Genomic DNA, 21,746 nt, shown 5'->3' with positions numbered 1-21,746 from the left:
TTTTCCTTTTCATTCATCTAGTCAACAAAGCAGTTGCTTTTTCATGAAGTAGAAAGTAGACAGATATTTTGTATATCATTGGTTCAGTCACTGATCCAAATGGAGGCTCTAGCCAAGAAATTAGAAGACTGAGACTCAGAATTTATTTATTTATTTATTTATTTATTTATTTATTGGACTTATATACCGCCCCATAGCGCTACAAGCACTCTCCGGGCAGTTTACAATTTTAATTATAAAGGCTACACATTGCCCCCCCAGCAAGCTGGGTACTCATTTTACCGACCTCGGAAGGATGGAAGGCTGAGTCAACCTTGAGCCGGCTACCTGGGATTTGAACCCCAGGTCGTGAGCACAGTTTTAGCTGCAGTACAGCGTTTTAACCACTGCGCCACGAGGCTCTCAGAAGAGTGGTAATGGGAGATCTAGAAAAGATATGAAGTGTAAGGATGTATTACTGGAGACCAAGACCAAGATCATTTGCACTCCTGTATTTCCAACCACCATGTAAGGTGTGAAAGCTGGACAATAAAGAAAATGAAGAGGAAGAAATTAATTTGTTTGAAATGTGATGCTGGAAGAGAGCTTTGCAGATACACTGGATGTCAGAACAATGAAGAAGGGGGTGCTAGATCACATCGAGGCTGGACTATTTCTGGAGGCAAAAATGTGGAAACTGAGGCTGTTCTACTGCCTGTAAAGGCAGGATTCTCTGGAAAATACAATAATGTTGGGAAAAATTTAAAGCATCAGGAGGAAGACTAAATACTAGATGGACTGACTCCCTAAAGAAAGCCACAGACTTGAATTTGCAAGAGCTGAGCAGGTCTGTTGAGGATAGGACATTTTGGAGATTGCTTGCTATAAATTGTAGGCAACTTCATGGCACATAGCAACAAAGGGGAGAATACCCCATTGAATAGACTTGACTGGACATTAAGTGAGAGAGCACACGGTTTATTCTAATAAATTTCATCCAATTTATTATCTTCTTTTGTAGCCTTTGTGTAAATGTATTTTGTGTGTTAGTTTGTAATGGCATACACGGTAAGTGATTGGGTTTTCATTGACATTTATAGGTTTGATGTGTGCCAGGACTGACAGTTAAAGCAACTTGGAGGTGTAGAAGAATGTTTGTGAATGGAACTGTGAGCTGATTGGTTATATCTGGAGATATGCTGTGTTGTGTGTGTATGAAAAAAGACTGTGAGGGCTGTGTGTTGGGTATGGTTAGAACTTGTGTTAAAGGAAGAATCCATATCTGCCTGTCTCTCTCTCTCCATCTGTCTGCAATTATAAAGAGATAAAGTCATATGGCTGCATGATAAAGAACCTGACAGTTCTTACAGTTTACATTTACTAATTCTTACAGTTTACTTTTACTCATGAGTGGAGTCTTTTTTATTCCCCTATGTTTTTTAACTTTTTTTTACAACCATGTTATTTTTCAGAGGTACCATGCAGACTACTGATAGGTGTCGGGATGCAAGTTTCATCTAAAGTCACCAGAGTAACTAAGGCTTCACCAGAAGCAATTGTCACCTCTTTTAAAATGGCAATATAAAATGGCATTTGCTGTGGCAATGCTTGAACAGCAGAGAAAAAAGAGAATGCTGGCTGTGTACCTAGGCTAGCGATAGGCATAGCCAGGAGAATGGGTTCCCTTTTACAGCTTATGCAGCAACTCCACACTGGAGAAGGTTTTGGAGATACTGTGTTTCCCAAAAATTAAAACAGGGTCTTATGTTACTTTTTGCTCCAAAAATGCATTAGGGCTTATTTTCAGGGGATGTTTTATTTTTTCCATGTATAATAATCGACATTTATTCAAATGCAGTCATGTCATCTTCTGGTTGCTGCACAATGGTGGAGGCTGGGATTTTACTTAACTGGGGCTTATTTGGGGGGGAGGTAGGGCTTATATTACGAGCATCCTAAAATCATACTAGGGCTTAATTTCAGGTTAGATCTTATTTTTGGGGAAACAGGGTAGTCATTGGTCTGGTGGCAATGTACACACAATGTACACAGTCTCCACACACATTATTTCCAATTTCTATACAAGAAGTTAATATTTTGTGGAACTGGAGTAATTAATAGTGTTTGAAGTAAGCTGTTTTCTTTGTGTCATTATTCAACAAAATATACTAAACTATCTACTTTCTACCCTTATCTCATTCTCTCTTTTTTCTTTACTTTTTTGACTCATCGGTCAGCCTGGAGTACAGCATATGATTACAACTTTCAGTCCTGAGAGACATGTGTGCTTTTCTCAGAAAAACAGAAAATAGAGAGTGGAATCAGATGGCTGTTGTGACTTCTGTCATACTAGTTTTGTGCAGGAAACCAGAGGTCTTGTGCAGTTAGGGAATGCTTTTTTTTTTTTTTTAGCCTAGACATATTTTAGTAAACATACTAGAGGAGATAGATTTCATGACATATTTCGGTCAATGCCGTGTTGATGTATGATAAGAAAATATGTGAAGCAAGAGCCTTCAGTTAGGTGGCTGAAGGAGCAACAACATTGAATTTTGTGACTCGTTATTAATACCAGCATTCAGCACAGTAGCACATTTTCATGGTCTCTTGCATTTTAATTTCCTCTTGTTAAATAGGTCAGTAGTGGTGATACATGGCTTAGAAATGAAAGAAAATGCTCTTTGGGGGAAGCTGCCACCTTATCAGTGTCTGGTGTCTGATTTCAAGCTGTCTTCAGTGGTTAAATGTGTAGGCCATATAATTTGTGTAATTGTAACAGCTGTGTAACTGTTACAGTTATACATGGATATATGCTTGCCATTGTCCAGATCAATTGATCTTCGATATATAATTGCTAAATGTGTTAGAGACTGGATGTGGGCAAACAAACTGAGACTCTGTCCAGATAAGATAGGAATTCTGTTGGTCAACCGAAAGGGCAGATTGGGACTGGGATTGCAGTCTGTGCTTGATATTAAGGACTAGGTTATAGGCCGAAGGGTGCTTCTGAAGCCAGCATTTTTTCTTGGAAAGCTGGAAGACTGTTGTGACTAGGAGAGGTGTTTGCTCAGCTTCCGTTGGTGTGCCAGCTGTGCCATTTTCCTAGGGATGGCAAATTTGGCTGCAATACTCCATGCTTTAGTCACTTCTGACTTAGACTATTATAATGTCCTCTTTGCAGGGGGGGGGGCTCCCTGTGAAAAATACTGACATATAGATAAATTACAGCAGCCAAATGGTTATCTGACACACATTTTAGAGGTTACGTAGCACTAATCTGGAGCAAACAACACTGGCTTTCGTTTTCGAAGCTCAATTCAAAATGCTGGATTTGTGCTACAAAACTCAAAACAGCTCGGGCCAGAATATCTGAAGGATCTCCTTTCAAATGGACTTGTCGGGAGTCAGAGATTCTTGGTAAAGACACTGTTGTTTATATTCCAAAGGGCTTAGGTTAGTGGATACACAAGATAGGACCTCTCTGCAGTTGTGCCCGACTGTAGAACTCACTCACAAGAGATATTAGGCAGACTGTCCCATTATATTTCCACCGAACAACTAAACCTGTGCTACTTCAAAGGGCCTTTGATCTATAGGATTGGTTTTTAGAGTGTGTTTTGGATCTCTTTTAAAATATCTTTAACAATTTTAAGCTGTTGTAAATTAGAGAACCCTGATAAATAGACTTATTGGCAGGGAGTATCCTGTAGATTGTTTCTTTCTTTGTTCATGTCAGAAGCACCACAGTGCAATTAATGAATATATCAGATACGTTTGCCTAATAATGGGCAAAGTCAGCTAACATCAAGTCTTCAGTAATACATGTTGAGAAGCATACTTGGGCATAGGTGTGACGTTGTATGTTCTCTCTCTGTCTCTTGCAAAGGACTGTGTCAATGCAAAACCCCATTTTTTTCCAATTCACCTTGGTTCTCCCAACTCCATTCTATTGTTTAAGTGACTTCCAAGGGACTCAGTTCTCTGTGTGATTGGGGGCTGGACTTTTCTGGGGTTCTGTCCCTTTTAAGAATGGGTAACTCCACAAACTCTGCTTTTCCTTCAAGTTTTACAGATGTTTTGAAAAAAAATCTTTTCTTTGTTTTTTTATCTAGAAGGGTAACTTAACACACAGCTTTATCCCCGTAAAAATCCTGTGTAGGAGGGCAGTTTTGGTGAATGTATACAGTACATTGGGAAGCAAAGGGTAAAATTGTGGATTAGTCAGTATTATCTGATTTATGCCTGTAGTAGGACTTGAATCTTCTGTTCAGATTTACACTGAGCTACTTTACCCATAGAACTGACAGTAAAAGTGGTATGGGAGTGAAAGAGGTGTTTGACAGTTTTGTTTTTGTTGTTTTTCCTTCATGTTGTAGGATAACATAAAATGTACAGAGTTATGTGGTATTTTATGAACGCAATGAGAATTTGTATATATTGATGGTTAGAGTTATAAAATAATTCATCTGTGCTATAATGTGGAATATTTTGAGATCCCTGCCATATTACCCCTGTGAAACAAGTTTCAATTTTTCCCAAATGGTGCCTATCTAAAGACAACCAGAACACATAACTTCTATGCCATATTTTCTTTTTGTCTCAATATACTGGCAAAAAGTCCTCTGCCCAGAAACAAACAAACAAACAAAACCTATAGACTAGTTGTCTGGATAGGTCAGTGAGTTGAATACTTGGCTGTGGAGCAAGAAGTCAAGAGAAGAGCCAGCTGTGTGGTCTTGGGTAGGCTATACAGTATCGGGGTGCCCCCAGAAGAAGGGAATGGTAAAACACTTCTGAGTATCTTTCTCTAGAAATCTCTGGATAGAGACACCATATATCAGAATTGACTTGATAGCACATAACTGAAGCTTTTTATCAGTTATATGCTATCAAATCAATTCTGATATATGGTGTCTGTCTAGACAGACGTGTGTGTGTGTGTGTGTGTGTGTGTGTGTGTGTGTGTGTGTGTGTGTGTAAAATATAAGACAGTACACACATATATATGTGTGTGCTGTCAAGTCAATTCTAATATATATGTTGTCTCTTTCTAGAGATATTTTGCCTTGGTTATTCTTTGTTTACCCCAACCCCACCCCCAATACCTGCATGGCAAGTGGCTAGAATTTGGGAACGCTGTTCGTGTCTGTTCATATGATGCTGCTGTAGAATCCCTATATTGTAAATTAACATCTTTGTGGATTCAGCAGTAAAATATGATTCTGGAGCCAGTGGTGTCTCATATATGAGGGCTAAGTATAAATGTGAATGCTTGGTATAATTATGGAACAATTATCTCCATGTAACCTACAGTCCAGTCACTGACTAGCACAGACTTTCCTGCCTTGCCTCCTTGTCTGAGTGAATGATCACTTGGAGAAGGTGCAAGATGGAAGCTCACTGTAGCCATTGAGTGGGCAAGTGCAGAGAGGAAAGGCTGGGGAGGGGAGTGCAGTGCAGCCAGTGAGTGGGCAAGTGGGCAGAGGAGGTGGGGGAAGGAATCACATGATGCCTGTGGAACACCTGTGCAGCGCTGGGCTGAACCGTGGATTGTGCCTATCTCTAGTTATAACTTTGTTTCCTTTAAAAATTGCAAACAAATATTCTTGAAAAGTATTAATTTTTAAGCTGAAAGAAGCTCAGGGTCTGTAAAATGAAAAATATTCTTGGCATGATACTCTTGAGTTATTTCAGTATTTATTTTTTGTACAGATCAGGACAGAAAAGCAAGGAATGAATAAAAGGTGGAGAAGGTTTTTCATGAATCGAACTCTGAAAATGACTAAGTGTCCATCCTACTTGAGCAGACATAGAAGTGCATTATACATATATATAAAAAGCACATACATAAGGAATAGGAATTCACTGCCCTGTTCTGAAAAATGTTTTCAGTCTAATGTTTAGTAGAAGAAAATAATGCCCTGTAATCACTGCAGCTCTGGGCAGAGCAACAAATGGAATAGGATTTGCAAAGTTTCCTTGAACATATGCACCCACTGTTGAAAGCAGCCTGTTCAGACAGCTGAACAAATAGCAGTGTGTTGCAAGAATGATTGTAAGAAAAACATTTGGAAGTAGGTAATGATCTGGCCTGGAGAGGGCAGCTGTGCTCCTGGAAAAACATCCTTTTCATTCATACAATATATCTTTTCAGATATTCCAGCTGAATAATTATCCTGTATTACATTGGCTAAACATGGCTCAAATTTTACCCCACAAGTCATTTTCACAACTGCTGCCCTCATGTTACAAAACTATCATAACAATCTGGTTCAGTTGTGAAAGGCAAATCAGTGTGGGTAATAAATATAATACAGAGAAAATACAGCCTAAATTTTGTGTTCAGAGAGAGTATCGGACAAAAGCTTGCTTGTCAAAAAGTATGCATGGTTTATGGTGCTCATTTTGATTCTGTAGATTTATTGGGTTTGTATTCTTCTAGAAAGTAACTCAAATTAGCTCTCACATACTCTCTTTCATACATAAATCTGTTTGGCAGCTCTTGGCATAGCTGTGGATATTGCCAACAAATGTGCTTGCTGGTATTACATGGTGGGGTAAATATGCTTCCTAGAGTGATTCAGTAGCTGTGATACCATACAGGTTTGGTTGATGAGAAGTTTCCACATCACTTCCACCATGGAAACTAAAAGTGGAGTCTTCTCTTCCCCTGCCTCCCTCACCCTTTTAATTCTTTCACAACCTTTGTTATGACATTTGTGTATGCTGCAGTTCTGCTCCTCAGTCCTGCCTCCTTTTGATGTGTCTGTTTGCACCTTGTACCTAAATACAGTTTAGATTTGAATTATGGGGTGAACATGAATGGCAACTGTAGCGTTCTCTGTTTATTTAGTCTATGGTTCATGGTTGTTATGTAATGGAATAGTTCATGCATATTAATGTTGCTGGGAGGCGGAGCCGAGACAGATGCTATAAGAGGCGGAGTCTGAGTCAATATTTCAGTCATTGTGTAGAGAGAAAGAGACAAAAGTAATAGAGTGTGTAGTTTAGGGAAATTCTGAGGAATGATTAACTACTGAAGATATTCATGAATCTATGTAATCAATAAACCAAAGTTTTATTTAAAAGAACTTGAAGTGTTGACCTGAATCTTTCTGAAGTAATGGTGATTTAGAGATTACCTGGTGGCAGCAAGTGAAAAGGGTGAAGTTTGTTTGCCTTCATGTGCCCAGAGGCTTGAAAGTCAAGCAAGGGGCATGAGGGTGGACGCCGCAGCAACTCCCTCTGTTTTGTTTACAGTTTATATGTGCTTTACTAAAGCAAAGGCAAAATGTGCTTATATACTTCGCCATAGCATTTAAAACACTCTCTGGATGGTTTACAGTTTAATTATGCAGGCTACAAATTCCCCCTCCAAGTGAGCTGGGTACTCATCTTACTGACCTTGGAAGGATGGAAGTCTGAGTCAACCTAGAGCTGGCTACCTGAGCTTGTTAGGATTGAACTCAGGTTGTGAGCAGAGTTTTGACTACCAGACTGCAGTTTAACCATTGGCTAAAAACTTACTAGTGCAGTCCAGCTGATTTGTATTTGGAGGAAAGAAATCATGTAGTGTTGAATGAGCTCAGTGACATCATCCAGATGAGATGGAAATGCTGATGGTAGGTGTTACGGGTACAACCTGGATATCTCCAGTTCTGGATGAGCTGCAGGCACTCTGATTGTGGATATCACTGGAAGGCAGCAGCAGTATTATTAGCATTTAGGTTCTAAATGTACTAATTGAATAGCTTAAACAATCTTAAAAGAAAGCCAATGTAGCCTTTGGAAAGCTGAACAGTTCTAAAGCATCCCCAGAAGAAGGATAGTGAGCCACTTTTGAGTATTCTGAACCTAGAAAAAACCTGGAAAGGGTTGCTGTAGGTGACCATCAACTAAATGGCATGTAATCATCATAATCATCATCAATTTATAGATCTTTATTGTTTTAAATTTTTTACTGGGCAACAGTTCTGTAGCCTTATAGCATGATTAGAAACTGACTGTTGGCCAAAAAACAAACAAACAAAACAAAACAAGAGTACAGTGTAGGTGGGTCTGCCATGCATAGATTTGCTTGAAAATATAATACTAAGATACTAGACACGTATAAATGCAGCCTGTCAGTATTCTAAATGTAAATATTTGTCTGCTCATGCATCCCTGCCTGAACCCCTGAATTACTGCTATTTTCAATATATTGGGCTAAGTCTGTCCAAGCTAGAGTAGGCTTATTAAATGAGATAAAGCTATTATATAAGTAAGTCCCATTGATTTAAGGAGTCTATTAAATCTTGGGGCTGAAATTTTATTTAATTGAATGTTTTGATAGAATAGTTCTATGGTATACATTCCATGGTATTCCATGGTATACACAGGCAATTCCATGGTATATACAGTATAGGCAATTCCATGGTATACATAGCAGTGTTCAGAGAGATAGTTATGTCTAGCAAGACTAAAACAAAATGCTAAATTATTGTGGAACCTTTAACACTGACAGTTTTTTTCATGGTGAGCTTTGATGGGTTACATTCTCCTTCTTTAAATTCCTCTTAAGTAGTCTTATTTCGAAGTTGCCTTTGTAATTTCATAAACATATCATATGCATTCCAGGTCCATATCTGATACAGTAACACAAAGCCTTTAAAACAATGTAATGCCTTTTTAAAAAAGGAGACATTTTTACCTGATCTTTTTAAAATAGACTTTTCAAGTTTCTATCCAAATTTGGACTCTTTTTAATGTCTTTGGAACAGTTTCACTAATTTGCATTTCATCTTCTTTTAGTGTTCAGGAAAACTGCTTTCACATTTTCAGCTCAGTGCAATTGTAACTTGTTTCTATTGACTTTTCTTTTTTAGAAGTGCAGACTTAAATGTAATTTTGAGATGTACTAAAATAGAAGCTAATTCAATGTGTGCTTTAAGCCTTTCCAGTGAAAGATTCTAGTTTTTTCTGCTACCATTGTTACGAACATAACATAATACATAATTTGGAACAAAGGTAATAATACACATCTGAAAACACTATGCAACACACTCTGCTTCTGATATAAATATTGTATTACTTTGAATTACTGAGACTCATTTGAGGTAGAGAGTACCTCCATGTATTGTTGTGCCAGTTACTTGTTAATGCTCCAAATAAAATAGTATTAATCATACCTGAGTCACCATATGGTAGTAATAGATATTTCTGACTGAAGCTGCAGACAGATGTAGTAGCACCATATTTTAATAGGGCAGTTGAAGTATTCCCTTTTTATCTTGCCATTTCCAGGAGCATGGAGGGTGCTGAGGGTCATAACAGTGTAGGAGAGAAAGAATATACATGCTGAGATGTTTGTATTGGGGGTGGGGAGTATGTTTATGTATACTGTCCCTGCTCTCCATTCAACACCATAAGGCAGCTGTAGGGGCTGGAAAAATGTGTACCCCTTGTTTTTGGGTGTTGCCTGTTTGTTACTTTTTATTCCTGCAAGGCAGGGGTGGGGAACAATCCTTCCCATCATCCATGACCAATGGCCATGCTGGCTGCAACTTAATGAAATTGGCAATATCAATAACATTTGCGGGTAACAGATTCCATACCTCTGCTATAGAAGATTCAAAGAAAGGCTCAACGTAAAAGAGTCTGTGATAGTTTTCTCCCTGCAATAGTCTGAAAAGATGTCTTAAGAAAAAACATGCAGAATAGTCTTAAATGTGGTTTAAGAATACATAAACTTAACGTGTAATCCATATTGGACACAGTTGGATTTAACTTCTGCTTAAATCTACATTTGTATTGCCACTTTCACGTTGTATTCCTCAACTCAATGAGGCTTTCATGTAGATGTTAACAGGATGTGGAGTCCAACAGGGTTCTTTCCCTGGTGGAACTGCTTTTGTCAATCAATCTTCTCAGAATTCTATTTACATGTTTATTTGATTGATCTTCTTTTTCCCCAGAACTGCAACTCTGCAGTTCTTAATCTAGTATCCTCAAACCCTACCCCAGAGGATTTGGAGCCCCTCTGGAACAAGTTTGCAGGCAATGCAAGGACGGAGTGGAGGTGGAGAGGAAGGGAAAGAAAGTCTTGTTGTACTAGCAGATATTGACTGGTGCAATGATGGGTTTAGACCTGGGGTTGCTTTTTTAAATTTTTGTTTCTTTTCTCTTTTACTTTAGCATCGTTAATTTAAAAAAAATTAAAAAAAAATCAGTCGCTTTAAACTCTCTCCAGATTAAACGTTTCATGAATTGCTGGAATCCGAAACCGTATTTAACTTCTCTCCCCCTGCTGTTTATGCTTCCAGCTTCCAGCAGACCTCACAAAGATGCACCTCACAGATGGTCAACATCCACAGGTGACTCATGTCCCCTCAAGCCAGTCTGGCTGCAGTATTGCCAGTGATTCTGGGAGCAGCAGTTTATCTGACATCTACCAGGTAATTCTATTCTATTTTATTTTGGGGGGATAAACGTGGGAAGAAACACTGTATGCTTGCAAATGTATAGTGTAGCTTGTTGTCAGGTGTGACTGGTATTTTCATAATTTTATAGTAGCTCAAAGCTTGCAAAAATAATAGCCAATCAAGTTTCCAACTGAAACTTTGATTTGTAAGGTAAAGGCTTGCCTATGGGTAAAATCAGTAAAATGTCGTATTTTCTGTGCAATACAAAATAGAGCACAGTGTTTAAAATCCTGTTGCTTAAGTGTAGTAAATTGCAGTTAAAGTAGTCCAATTGAATCAGATGAGCTGACTCACCAATTCTCTTCCCCCCCCCCTTCATTGGGCCTACTTTAGTTACAGCTTATTATGTTAAGCATCAGGATTTCAGCCAGTGATTCTGTACACATAGAAGAACACCTATGGTAACTAAAACTGTAGTGATGAATCTTTTAACCTTGGTTATCAGCCACTAGCTCTTGTGGATAAGGACAAAGAGAGAAATTAATCCAAGCTATAGAGATTTCCAAGTCTCCTAAAACCCCAAGCCCACTAAAGCTCAAATAAAATCAGCTAAACTGCCCCAGGGAACTCTCCCTAGCTTTGAAGCATTGACTGAGGACATGTTTTAAAAGGATGATCTTGAAGGAAGGCAATCTATGCTGGTGACTAGTTGGTGGATTTTTACATATTCTGAAACTCCCTTCTAAGGCCCCCTCTATGTTAATCTTCTGAAGGCAGACAAAAAAGGTCCTTTGTTTCAGTACTTATTTAGCTATTTAGGCAAGGAACTTTTACAAATGTGTGCTGTAGTCATTTTTTAGGTGTTATATTAGCACATGGCAGATTGGAAAGGGTTTGATTTGAACCGGTTCTTCTTGTATTGCAAGGATTGAATTTGTGGAGTTGGAAACTAAATCTGACTTCTTAATGTGAAATTGATGTGGTAACTGACAAAAAAGTTTGAAAGGGCAAAATTTTATATTAGGCCAGTTAGAGCTTGCACAGTTTAGTGGATTCAAGTTGTACTGTGACAAGGAGAGCTAATAGTGTTGAAATAATCAAATTAGACATTAAACACGCCTTTGTGGTATAATAGAACTCTTGCAAGATGCTGAGACCAAGAATTCTTAAATGTAGAGATATGTATCAAATTTAGGACATGGTGGTGCTGCGGGTTAAACCGCAGAAGCCTCTGTGCTGCAAGGTCAGAAGACCAGCAGCCGTAAGATCAAATCAACGTGATGGAGTGAGCTCCCGTCGCTTGTCCCAGCTCCTGCCAACTTAGCAGTTCGAAAGCATGTAAAAATGCAAGTAGATAAATAGGTACCACCTCAATGGGAAGGTAATGGCGTTCTGTGTCTAGTCATCCTGGCCATGTGACCACAGAAACTGTCTTTGGACTGTCTATGGCTTGGAAACGAGGATGAGCATCGCACCCTAGAGTTCCACACGACTGGACTAAATGTCAAGGGGAACCTTTACCTATCAAATTTGGAATTTATTCAAAAACAAAGCAAAGTAGTGATTGCTTTGGAGCTTCAGATGTTTAAAAAGCTGGAAAAAGTAGTCTTGGAAGGATCTTTGTAGTAGAGTGTAGATTGATCCCCATGCTCCCAGTGGTTGAAGCCCTTTCTTTTCAGTCAAACTTTGGGTCCTTAATTGGGCTCCAGAGAGAAATTTTAACAAAGGATTCTGGGCTTTTGCTTTCTTCTTTTAAATTCAATTTCTGAAAGCCTTTTGTATTTCTCATTTTAAAATTGATTTTAAATGTAATAACTTTTTAACATTTGAATATGTTGCTATATTACATTGCAGTATTTAATATTGTAATTACATGGTACTGCCATTCTGTTCAGAGACCCAAGGTGGTTAGCAAGTGGTGGGGGAATGAAAGATTCTAAATAAAAATATTAATAATATTAGTATAATATTAGTATTTTAATTTATATTTATTTTAGTTTATCTGTTTTGCAGGTCACCTTTGATCCCTGAATTGGGAGAAAGGTGGCATATCAGTAAAGTAAACAAATTATGTCTGGTGAGCAAGACACATTTTCCCAGCCAAAGCATTCACCAGGTTGCTGCAAACTGCCAACTGCTTTCTGAGCTTCCCTTGAAACTTTTTGGGTCTGTTCAACTTTGTTTTACTGATAATGAAATATTGCCAATTTTAGTAGCAAATCTGAGGTTGATTCCTCTTTGTGAGCTTAGCTCTGTCAGTTAAGTCTGTTAGATATAAACATGCATAGACTCTAGCTGTGAAACAATATTCAGTAGATCAGATGTCTGTCATATATTGACTAAAATCCCATTGTATTTTTTTTTCCACTGGCATAATGTAATCAGGTGTAAATCTTAGTGGCAAATTGTTTCAAGTGAAGAAGGCAGCATAGGCATTTCCTGAATTGTGTAACTCGGCATGCAACAGCAAATGCCTATACTGACGTGCAATGTCATCACTGAGATTTGCACTGATTGTATTATGCTGAAAGACGTAACTAACAATATATTGGCCCTCACTTCTGAGTTGCCAATATTATACGGTCCAGCCAAATTTAAGTACTTTTTAATCTTATTGATTTCAGTTGGGATTTATGTACAGTGGTGCCTCGCATTACGACATTAATTCGTTCCAGCGAAATCGCTGTAGAACGAAAACGTCGTAAAGCGAAAATAAAAAGCCCATAGAAATGCATCAAAACCTGTTTAATGCATTCCGATGGGCTGGAAACTCACCGTCCAGCGAAGATCCTCCATAGGGCGGCCCTTTTCGCTGCCTGTGCAGCGAGGAATCCGTCCCAGAAAACAGCGGGGGGCTCGTTTTTTTACCTGGCAGCCATTTTGAAACCGCCAATCAGCTGTCTGAAAATCATCGTTTTGTGAAGAATCGGTTCCCGAAGCAGGGAACCAATCATGACAATGCGAAATTCCCTCATAGGAAACATCGTAAAGCAATTGCAAAAGCGATCACAAAAAGTTCATCGTAATGTGGTTTTGTCATTAAACAGAGCGATTGTAAAGTGAGGCACCACTGTACTTGCTTAACATATCCATTGAAATTGATGAGAGCTGAGTGTTTAACTTTTGATCATGGTATCCTTTGTTTGTGTTAATTTCTTCATGGCTTGCCACATAAGATTTGCACTTTCAGGGGATTTATGAGCAGATTGATTCCCGTTCTTGGTGAAAACCTGCTGTAGCATTTTCTAATGTTTGCTGAGTTCCTGCATGAAAAGAATGTTGCTACAGTGGGATTCTGAGTATGGATTTTTCCTTTTCCTTATTTTCCTGCCTGAATTTGCATAGCATTTTCATGGACTGCAGAATATTTATAGGACATACTTAATGCTGTGTGTTGAGATGCTTAACAGAATTCCAAGTACCACTTTGGATTTGTAAGGTTACTGTACTGGAAAGGAAAAGCAAGTGGATATTTCCTTTAACACTTTTGTTGCCTTGCTGGTACAACTCCCTCTTCCTACAGGATTCCAGATTCCTTGTTTACTTTCACAGTATATTTATGGAACACTGTGTGTGGAAAAGCAGAAGGGAATGACTGGTTTTCTTCCCTTGCCATTTTTTATGGCTCTGATTATTTGATCCTGAAGAAACTTTTGTCTAACAGAAGTCTAGGTTTTAGTATATACTTACACTGAATCTTTCATTCCACCTGTATTCAGACAACAAAGTGCTTTGTATTGTGCAATATGTCTAAACACATCTTGAAGGTTACTTTAGTCATGCATCTACTGTAATTTAGTAACTAACATTCAAAAGAGTACATCAAGCAACAGCCGCTGACCTTGTAGTAACAGATGTGTTTGAATAGTTTTGGCGTATATTCCTACTTAGGAATATATTACATTTGTAATAGAAATGTAAAATGTTGTTTTCTGGGATACATACAGTAAACATTCAGTTGACAAAGAGTCTCTTATTTTTACATGTGTTAAGAGCTTGATCATCTTAGCTCTGAAGTAAGGGAAATTGCAGCTGTGAAGAGCTGTACCCTTAACAGATGTGTCATTCAGGCATCATGGATATGGCATGGTATTCTATGCCCTGCTGCCTTGGCTTCACTGGTACCTTGAAACTGGTACTATCTGCTAGTGGCTGAGTGGTAGACACAAGCTCCAGAGCAGCCTGTTATCTGGGATAGACACTAGGAACCTATGCAGCTAAAGTTATCATGTACTGTATTTTTCATTCCATAAGATGCACTTCCCCCCCCCAAAAAAATGGAGTGAAAAGTGTGCGTCTTGTGGAGCAAATACACTTCTGCAAGGGCTCCCTGCAATGTCAGGGAAAAGCCCTTGGATACCTCCCGGGGGTCAGATCGTGGCAGCGGGGGACCCCCAGGAGGTCTCCAAGGGCTTTCCCCCAACTTCAGAGGGAACTCCTGCAGACCTTCGAAGGCAAAAAGGCAGGGGAAAAGGATGGAAGATTCGAATTTCCCATCCTTTTCCCCTGCCTTTTTGCCTTCACGGTGGCAGGGGACCCCCAGGAGGTCTCTGATGGCTTGGAGGAAGCCATCGGAGACCTCCTGGGGGTTCCCCGCTGCCGCAATCAGACCCCCAGGAGGTCTCCAAGGGCTTTCCCCCGATATTGGAAGGCAAAAAGGCAGGGGAAAAGGGCTGGAAATTGGAATTTCCATCCCTTTCCCCCTGCCTTTTTGCCTTTAGAGGTCTGCAAGGGCTCCCTCCGATGTCAGGGGGAAAGCCCTTGGAGACTTCCTGAGGCAAAAAAGCAGGGGGAAAGGGTGGGAAATTCGAATTTCCAGCCCTTTCCCCCTGCCTTTTTGCCTTTGGAGATGTCAAAGAGCTCCCTCCGATGTCAGGGGAAAGCCCTTGGAGACCTGCTGGGGCTCAGATTGTGGCAGTGGGGGACCCCCAGGAGGTCTCTGATGGCTTGGAGGAAGCCATCGGAGACCTCCTGGGGGTCCCCCGCCGCCACAAAGGCAAAAAGACGGGGAAAGGACAGGAAATTCGAATCTCCCGTCCTTTTCCCCTGCCTTTTGGCCTTCAATGTACTGGATTTTTCACTCCATAATTATCTGCGTCTTATGGTCAGGTGTGTTTTATGGAGTGAAAAATATGGTAACTGAGATTACCATCACAGGGTAGAAATGCCAAGCCAGAACCAGTATTATGTGGACACAGCAGGTGGTGGCTAGAGAAGTATAAATAGATTCTTATGCAGATCTACTTCCACATATTTTAAAAAGTGTTAGTATTATACAGTATAACTGCATGGAATTCCAAGAGATCTCACAGGTTTCCCACATCTACTTAGTTTCAGTAGAATTATAGACTTAGAGTCTCTCAGTCTGGAATCTCATGGGGCACTTACACATTATGATCCTTCCTTCCATACAAACCAGGCTGAATCATGTAGGGAGAACAACTAACACTTTCCCCTCGTAATGTTGTTGGTCAAGTTTGGCGTTACTGTGAATCTAGTTCATTTATTTTACCCTTGTATTCCCCTGGGGCCATCTGTGATCCTAAGAGCCACCTCCCCCCCCCCCCCCGGAAGATTCTCAAGCATCAATAAGCATTATTGCCTTCTCACACTTACCTGCCTCAGCCTGAAGAACATTAGGAAAGAATATTAGAAGCTCCTCAGGGTTCCCCACCCACCAAACTTTATGTTTTGCTACAAGGCTTGCCATGTTACCTTGGCATCACACATCATCTCACAGATTCCCACACAGAGCTCTTATGAGGAGAATGTGAGAAGGATGCTTCCTTGAAGCACTGGATAAAAAGTGAGATGGTGAAAAATGAGTAAGTACAGTCATGACCAGAAAATATTGGCATTTTCTGACAGAATTGCAAGGATGCCAATATTTTTGGCCATGACTGTATTTGAACTCAATCTCAACTAGAATTCATTGAATCTTAGGAACTTAGAGAAGTGTTGACTTAAGTCCTATTTCATTCAGTGAATTTACTCTTGTTGGAATAAACAGTTGAATTTAGCTCATTATCTTATTAGTAACAAGGTAATTTTCTATTTTTGATTTAACAAATTAGTATAGTTAACATACATTAACTTATTCTTATGAAAGATGCATTTCCAGATTATCTATCTTTTTGGTAATTTATCAGATGTTTCTAGTACCATCTGCTTTAGGAACAAGTCCACAAATACCATCTGCTTTAGGAATAAGTCCACAAATTAGATTGTACTTTACATTTTTTTAAAAAAAACATATAGAAATAGAAAATTAACGATATACACCTCCTTGGTAAAGGTTTTGTTGAAGAAAAACCTGCTCTAATACTGTACTTAATTGTATAAATGGTGAAGTTTCCCATTTTGAAACTGTTCATTGCTGCTTTATAGGCACTTTGTGTGCTAGCCATATAGAAATAAAATAGCATGCTGCTTTGGAAAACTATACAATGTGTTTCATAAAACACCGTATGATACAGTTTCCCACATCCAAAGTGATTCTGAATTTTTCAGGCTGACTTTGTCCAGCTTGATTTTAAATTCATCAGCATCACATGACATGACCTAGTTACAAACAACATACAGTATGTTTAAATCATGATTTAGATAAGCAGGCTTTTTTCATGCATTTCATTAGGATTTTACTTCAGAAATAACTAAAATGAATTTTTGTAAGATAGCACAAAGAAAACCCTTCATAGACCTAATAACCCACATGATTTTAATTAAATATCATATGTTAGAAAAAACGTCTCTGATATTGTTGCATGATTTTAACTGTCTAGAGAGTTGATTAATTTATAGAACTAAAGAATTTCTACACCTTCAGAAACACTTAATATAGAAGATACAGTGTGAATTTTTTAAAACATTTTTTCTTAATTGTATCATGATGTTGGTATCCTATATTACTTATATATTCATGTATCATACTTAGAATGTAACATTTGGCTTTCACAGTCTGTGTCCTTTAGAACAGGGATCCCCGTCATGGCAGGACCAGGCTGCAGAGACAGATCTCCTGCACCCCCTCACGCACTTCCTCACACACCCCATCCGCATGCGCGGCCCGCCACTTGCACTCACAGGTGCCCCTCCGCTCTGCGTGTGAGTGCGCCCCTCCCCTCCGTGAGCCCGCCCCTCCATGCATGCACATGAGCACTCCCTTTCCCTCTGTGAGCCCGCCCCTCCATGGGGTGTGCTCTTCCCCTCTGCACATGTGCACGAGCATGCCCCATCCACGAGCGCAGGGAGGTACCCTGCCCCCCATACATGGACCCAGCCCCCCCAACCAGTCCGCAATTCAAAAAAGTTTGGAGGCCACTTCTTTATAATATACATATATGCAAGTGAAACATTACTGCTTTTCTCTACTGGCCTTTATTAAACAATGATAGCTTGCTTAATTATTGGGCAGCCACAATGTGTTTGATTAATCTTTGGTAACTAAAGATAGTTCACTGATTTTATGTGCAGGCTACTGAAAGTGAGATGGGAGATGTAGATTTAACTGGTCTTCCAGAAGCACCAGTAGATTCTGAAGATGATGAAGAAGAAGATGAAGACATTGATAGAACTTCAGATCCTCTGCTGGGGCGAGATGTTGTACGGGAATGCCTTGAAAAAGAACCTGCTGACAAAACAGATGATGATATTGGTGAGAAGTAAACAAGGTGGTTTCTTTGAACAAATCAACCATATCTGTAACAGGTTGTCCATAATACTGTGCAAGTTAATTTAAAGGTTGATGTCCTGATGATGTACAGAGGCATGCACACGCTCATATGTGAAAACACACACACATACTGAATGAATTAATTCAGTGCCATTAATTATGTAGCTAAAATGGTACTGCCTGTACACAAGAAGAATGTATCCATAAATTTGGGGAATCCTTGAAATGGGCAGAAATACAGAGCGTTGTCAGAGAGAAAAAACACATAAGAGGTGGAGGATAATAAACTGCCACAGGCTGTATAAGACAGTTGGTTATCAAATATGAGTAGGATTCCAGTAGGACCCAAACTTTCAGGCTTACAAATTGGTCCATTATTTTTTTTAAAAAAAGTACTTCCCTCCTTTTATCTTTACAGAGTGGCCAGAAAAGTTTTAAACTTTCAGGCTTACAAATTGGTCCATTATTTTTTTTAAAAAAAGTACTTCCCTCCTTTTATCTTTACAGAGTGGCCAGAAAAGTTTTAAACTGGCTTTGGGTCGAAAGAACCATGAACAATAAGAAAACCATTGTTCACACAAATATCCAGGTGGTTTGCATAGTGCTCTAATACTTAGGTTCTGCAGCAGTTCTGTTTCTGCTTCCAAAAGAGGTTTCTCTTTCACACACCTCTATTTAACCTCCTTTTAGCCTAACTCATTGACAGCATCCTTGTGGGTAACATAGGAAAAAACAGAAATCTAAGGTTGTTATGTGGAACGTTTAATTTTTATTAGCGTACAAGGTAGGTAGTATAGTATAGCCCTGTTTGGTTTCTAACATATAGTTATTTTTGTCCTGCTAGAACAATTGCTGGAATTCATGCATCAGCTTCCAGCATTTGCAAACATGACTATGTCTGTGAGACGAGAACTGTGCTCAGTGATGATATTTGAAGTGGTGGAACAAGCAGGAGCCATCATACTTGAAGATGGACAGGAAGTAAGTAGGGTATAGTGACATGAAAATGATGGTACAGTGCCTCAGCCACTTGTAGCATAAATATACTGTAATAATCTGCTTTTCCATTATGCAGAAAAGATCAACATGTTAGCATACAGAAAGTGTAGAAGCTATGCTTATCCGGTGCTATCACACATTATCAAAAGCGGTACTGTCCCTACTGCTAATGTGCTCAGATCCTATCTTATTGCATATGCAGAAGCCTATTTATCCCCAAGCAAAAGCATTTTTGTATTTATGTTTCTACCCTTAGATACAGATTCTAAGATGTCTGATACATGTTTTGTACTCTAGTCACGATAACACATCCTGAAAATATCACCTGAGGTTCAGTGTCATTCTAAACCACACTGTTAGATTAGGATAGCATCCAGCAGCTTGTGATATTGAAATATGTATTCAGCACATTCATTTTTCCGGGAGCAGGCTACATCAGTCTATTTGACTTAAACTTATTAGGCTATTAAATACAAAGGTTAATCCAACCACAGCAGAAACATAGCAGAAGGAATAGGCTTGCTCTGCCCACTCTGACTCCTCTAGACTGACTAGAGCCCTGGGACAAAGGGACAGGAAGGGGCTAACCTGCACTTTTCAGATTAACCCTTCTGTCGGACGTCTGAATAAGGTTATAGTATAACACGAAATTGATCATACTTCAAACTTTTTTCATTGTCAGAAAGACATATTTACTAAACCTCTAGTTTAGGTGATAGCTGACTTTTGAGAAGATGATTGAGATAGTTACCCTTTCTTTTTTCCCCTAGTTGGATTCATGGTATGTTATTTTAAATGGCACTGTGGAAATCACCCATCCAGATGGCAAAACAGAAAATCTTTGTATGGGAAATAGTTTCGGAATTACACCCTCACTGGAAAAGCAATACATGAATGGTGTGGTTAGGACCAAAGTAGATGACTGCCAGGTAAGATAACTTTGAAGTAATACATTATACCTTGGGCATTTAATTCTTATAATGAAATAATAGAATCTTTGTACCATTTAAATTCACATTCTAGAGATTAAATGGATAATCTTCACTTTTTAGTCAGCTATAAACGTTCTTATTGTGCTAAGTGCTATAATCTATTAAAGAAAGAGGAACAATACTTTGCTTTCCTTCTGTTTTCATAGTGTTATGTGGACTGTGGTCTAGTGAAATTAGCTTGCAATAGTTAAACAGAAAATAAGCACTTCCATTTCTCCAGTTCGTTCTTATTTAAATGTTGTTGCTGTGTATGTGTTTCAGTTCATCAGTGGACTTTTTTGCTTGTATTTTCATTGTCTTGCTTTTATTCTGGAACAGTTTGTGTGTATAGCACAGCAAGACTATTGGCGAATTCTGAACCATGTAGAAAAAAATACACACAAAGTTGAAGAAGAAGGAGAAATTGTTATGGTAAAAGAGCACAGGGAACTGGATCGTAGTGGAACAAGGAAGGGGCACATTGTCATTAAGGTGAGCAAAAACAAACCTTACAAAGAATTCGTCTCTCAGTTTACAGAATTATTCCATTTTGTATTACTTTTAGAGTGAGATTCTGTAGTATAAATGTAGTAGTCTTATCTTCTATTGTTGTGCACTTAGATGACTGTGTGTGTTAAATAAAAACAGTGTGCCCCTGAAAAATTAGGGGCCATTCAACATGGCAGTCTTTTGAAGTCTTTATCTGAGTTTGCATAAATAGATGCAAGGCATTCCAAAAAGAGACTTTGTCTAGGGTGAAATTTAGAAATTGAGTGTTGATGTTATATTCTTAGAATGTACCTTCCTAATGCTATTATGAAATGACATGTTGTTTGTCCCGAGGTATTTATTGCTTTTATTCACAGCAATAATACAAATGATGCTTTACCATTTTTATGCTTTCATTTTAAGGCAACACCTGAACGTCTCATTATGCATTTAATAGAAGAACACTCTATTGTGGATCCGACATACATTGAAGACTTTCTGTTAACGTATAGAACATTTTTGTCAAGCCCTCTGGAAGTTGGGGACAAACTCTTGGAGTGGTTTCAAGTAGACAGTCTCAGGGACAAGGTTGGTTCCTTAATTAGAGACTATCAGTTAGACTTTACACTGGAAATAAATGACAGTCTTGTTTGTAAAGCCTTCTTGAATTGCATGATGAATGTTAAAACAATTAGTGTCAGTACTGTGAAAAAGAGCTTAGATCTTCTGAAGAAAGATTCTGTGAATAAAATTTGTAATAAATAAATAAATACAATAAAGAAATAATAAAAATATACATATTTTGTGCATAGTGGGTTAAGAACAAGCAAAATCCATAATGGCACCCATTCAGGAAAACACATCATTTCCAAGGGCTCCATGATCATCTGCTTTTTCAACATATTCTTTTCTCCTACTAAAACCTTGAGACATTGGTGTTCTTTTAAATGGAATTGTGAAAACTATTGTGTCCAGTAAACATCTGGGTGATGGTGCAGACTTCTAGTTAATGGAAACTGCCTTGAGTGCAATAATAGTCTCTGCCATTTCTTATATACAGAGATTATTTAAATAAAGTAGGAGGTGGCTTTGTTTGCAGATTGGTCATAGCGTGTACTTTTGTCGTAGAGTGTGCTTGAATAACTGGGCAGTTATTAAAGATCATCCTTGCAGGGTCTTTGGGGGGGGGCTAAGCTTTCTGATTTCCCTTCTTAAGGAATGATCTCCCCAAAGATA

At 38.8% G+C, this 21,746-nt stretch overlaps 1 protein-coding gene across 10 annotated transcripts in view; it reads left to right on the top strand.

Moving 5' to 3' along the window:
• Positions 1 to 21,746, top strand: part of RAPGEF6 (Rap guanine nucleotide exchange factor 6) — a 209,997-nt gene that overhangs the window by 129,842 nt on the left and 58,409 nt on the right. For all 10 annotated transcript variants that reach the window (XM_072990163.2, XM_078385740.1, XM_072990166.2 and 7 more), the window contains 6 exons: positions 10,281 to 10,412; positions 17,853 to 18,033; positions 18,896 to 19,032; positions 19,821 to 19,979; positions 20,361 to 20,513; positions 20,934 to 21,098. In XM_072990163.2, the coding sequence (XP_072846264.2) occupies positions 10,281 to 10,412; positions 17,853 to 18,033; positions 18,896 to 19,032; positions 19,821 to 19,979; positions 20,361 to 20,513; positions 20,934 to 21,098 (927 nt within the window). The remainder of the gene's footprint in view (positions 1 to 10,280; positions 10,413 to 17,852; positions 18,034 to 18,895; positions 19,033 to 19,820; positions 19,980 to 20,360; positions 20,514 to 20,933; positions 21,099 to 21,746) is intronic.

This window comes from Pogona vitticeps, chromosome 2, assembly GCF_051106095.1.
Source record: "Pogona vitticeps strain Pit_001003342236 chromosome 2, PviZW2.1, whole genome shotgun sequence".
NCBI classification, from domain to species: domain Eukaryota; kingdom Metazoa; phylum Chordata; class Lepidosauria; order Squamata; family Agamidae; genus Pogona; species Pogona vitticeps.
Note: the sequence above shows the minus strand (reverse complement) of the source record. Positions and strands in the feature narration are given on the sequence as shown.